This window comes from Thamnophis sirtalis, unplaced genomic scaffold, assembly GCF_051295495.1.
Source record: "Thamnophis sirtalis isolate CommonGarterSnake01/CBP01778 unplaced genomic scaffold, rThaSir2_p1.2 scaffold_6, whole genome shotgun sequence".
Lineage (NCBI taxonomy): Eukaryota > Metazoa > Chordata > Lepidosauria > Squamata > Natricidae > Thamnophis > Thamnophis sirtalis.
In genome coordinates this window covers 95,313,711-95,316,271 of record NW_028261386.1, presented here as the reverse complement: position 1 = coordinate 95,316,271, position 2,561 = coordinate 95,313,711, and the positions used below count along the sequence as shown (strand labels likewise).

Genomic DNA, 2,561 nt, shown 5'->3' with positions numbered 1-2,561 from the left:
AAACAACAACCTTCCTAACAACAAAAGGTTAACACTTGGACGAAGATCCTGGATAGCTTTTGTGATCAAGCCATCAGTTCCAGGAATAGCCCTATGAATTGAAAACTGTTTGGAGATCCACAAGACTCCTCAGAACCATCTGGAATTTCCTTACCCAGACAGATAAAGAATGCAGAAACAACTGTTAGCAAATGAGGGAACTGGAAAAGATGCCTTGGATGTTCAGCCAGGAAACTGTGGGAATGTCTGGGCAAGAACTGGGCAGAAGATCCTGGAGAATAAAACTGTCATCTGTTCAGAGATTCAGCCATGCAACTTCAGAAACATCCAATACCAGGAGGCTGAAGGTCCCCGAGGACTGTGCAGCCAACTCCACAACTTTTATAGTCAATGGCTGAGGTTAGAAAAGCACACTAAAACACAAATGATGGACCTGATTGTTTTGGAGCAGCTCCTGGCCCTTCTGTCGCTGCCGATGAAGAGCTGGGTGCAGGAGTGTGGAGCAGAGACCAGCTGCCAAGCGGTGGCCCTGACGGAAGGCTTCCTCCTGAGTCAGGCGGAGGAGCAGAAGGAGCAAGTCGAATTTCAGTCTTTCCCTCTAAAGACCAGAAGACCTATGAGAAAGAGGATTCCATCCAATCCCCCTCGGGAGCTGTGTTCCACGAGGATCTATCATGAATCCTCAAGTCAGGACATCTCAGATGGGAAGAACAGAACGAATTTGACTCCCTTTTATGGTGGTGCTGAAATTCTGATTGAAGCTCCAAAAGAAGGTCGTGTGTCCTTTAAGGAGGTGGCTGTGTATTTCTCCGGAGGGGAGTGGTCTCAGCTGGATGCTGACCAAAAAGCACTGTATCAGGAAGTCATGCTGGAAAATCATAGGAACGTGGCCTTTTTGGGTAATAATGAGGAGGAAGATGAAGATTCCAGAGAACTATTTGAAATGATCAGTCGTGAATACAGTATGAAGAACCCTACATTACTAATGGAAGCAGAAAGCCATGCGAGAAACCAGTCAAATAATTTCAATCAGGAAATTTTGTCTTCTGTCCATGCATCAAGGAAAGCCTCTGTGGTCCAGCAAGGAAAAACATTTTCTATTGGAAAATGCATTTCACAACTTCCTTGTTCTGCCTTACTGACCGTCACTCTCTGCAAACACCTGTGTACATTTGAAGTTCTCAAGACACTTGTTACTTTCAGGAGTAACAAGGAGCCGAGGTGGCGTAGTGGTTATGGTGCAGTACTGCAGGCCACTTTAGCTGACTGTGATCTGCAATTCAGCGGTTCAAATCTCACCGGCTCAAGGTCGACTCAGCCTTCCATCCTTCCGAGGTGGGTGAAATGAGGACCCAGACTGTGGGGGCAAGTTGCTGACTCAATTTGCTAAAAAATTTGTAAACCGCTTAGAGAGGGCTGAAAGCCCTATGAAGCGGTATATAAGTCTAATAAATAAATAAAATAAGCATAAGGAGATGTTTTCTGCAACTCCCTAGCTTTCTCCATGATCCAGTGTATGTTGGCAATTTGATCTCTAGTTCCTGCCTCTTCGAAATCCTGCCTGTACTTCTGGTAGTTTTCAAGCCACATACTGCTGGAGCCTACCTTGTAGGATTTTGAGTATAACTTTACTAGTATATGAAATGAGTGCAATGGTGCGGTAGTTTGAACATTCTTTGGCATTGCCCTTCTTTGGAATTGGAATGTAAACTGACCTTTTCCAATCCTGTGGCCACTGTTGAGTTTTCCAAATTTGCTGGCAAATTGAGTGTAGCACTTTTGCTGCATTGTCTTTTAAGATTTTGAATAGCTCAGCTGGAATACTGTCACCTCCACTAGCTTTGTCATTGCTCAGATTTTCTAAGGCCCATTTGACTTCACATTTTAGGATGTCTGGTTCGAGGCCAGTGACCACCCCATCTTGGTTGTCAGGGACATTAAGCTCATTCTTGTATAGTTCTTCTGTGTAATTTTGCCACCTCTTCTTAATCTCTTCTGCCCCTGTTAGGTCTCTGCCATTTTGGTCCTTTATCACGCCCATATTTGCATGAAATGTTCCTTTCATAGCTCCAATTTTCTTGAAGAGATTCCTGGTCCTCCCTATTCTATTGTTTTCTTCTATTTCTTTACTCTGTTCATTTAAGAAGGCGTTCTTATCTCTTCTAGCTATTCTCTGGAATTCTGCATTCAGTTGGCTGTATCTTTCTCTTTCTCCCTTGCCTTTCACTTCCCTTCTTTTCTCAGCTATTTGCAAAGCTTCCTCAGACAGCCATTTTGCTTTCTTGCATTTCTCTTTCTTTGGGATGGTTTTAGTTGCTACCTCCTGTACAATGTTGCAAACCTCCGTCCATAGTTCTTCAGGACAGAGACGCAGACATACAGACCAGCTACAAGTATGTTGTTATTCCACAGTCACATAGGAACACTATGAGGAAGCAAGGAACACAGCAACATGTAAGTATCATCAAAGGATCCCACCAAAGGATAAGGCAGGCCTGAAAAGCCAGCTCAGTGGGAAGAACAAGATCCAGCCATCAACATATATATCCTGCTAGTCATCA

General features: G+C 44.0%; 1 protein-coding gene across 1 annotated transcript; it reads left to right on the top strand.

Moving 5' to 3' along the window:
- LOC148045102 (zinc finger protein with KRAB and SCAN domains 5-like) lies at window positions 1-1,417 on the top strand. The gene has a single exon (XM_087719146.1). The coding sequence runs from the start codon at window positions 170-172 to the stop codon at window positions 1,346-1,348; it is 1,179 nt and encodes a 392-aa protein (XP_087575272.1). The 5' UTR covers window positions 1-169; the 3' UTR covers window positions 1,349-1,417.
- Window positions 1,418-2,561: the final 1,144 nt, after the last annotated feature.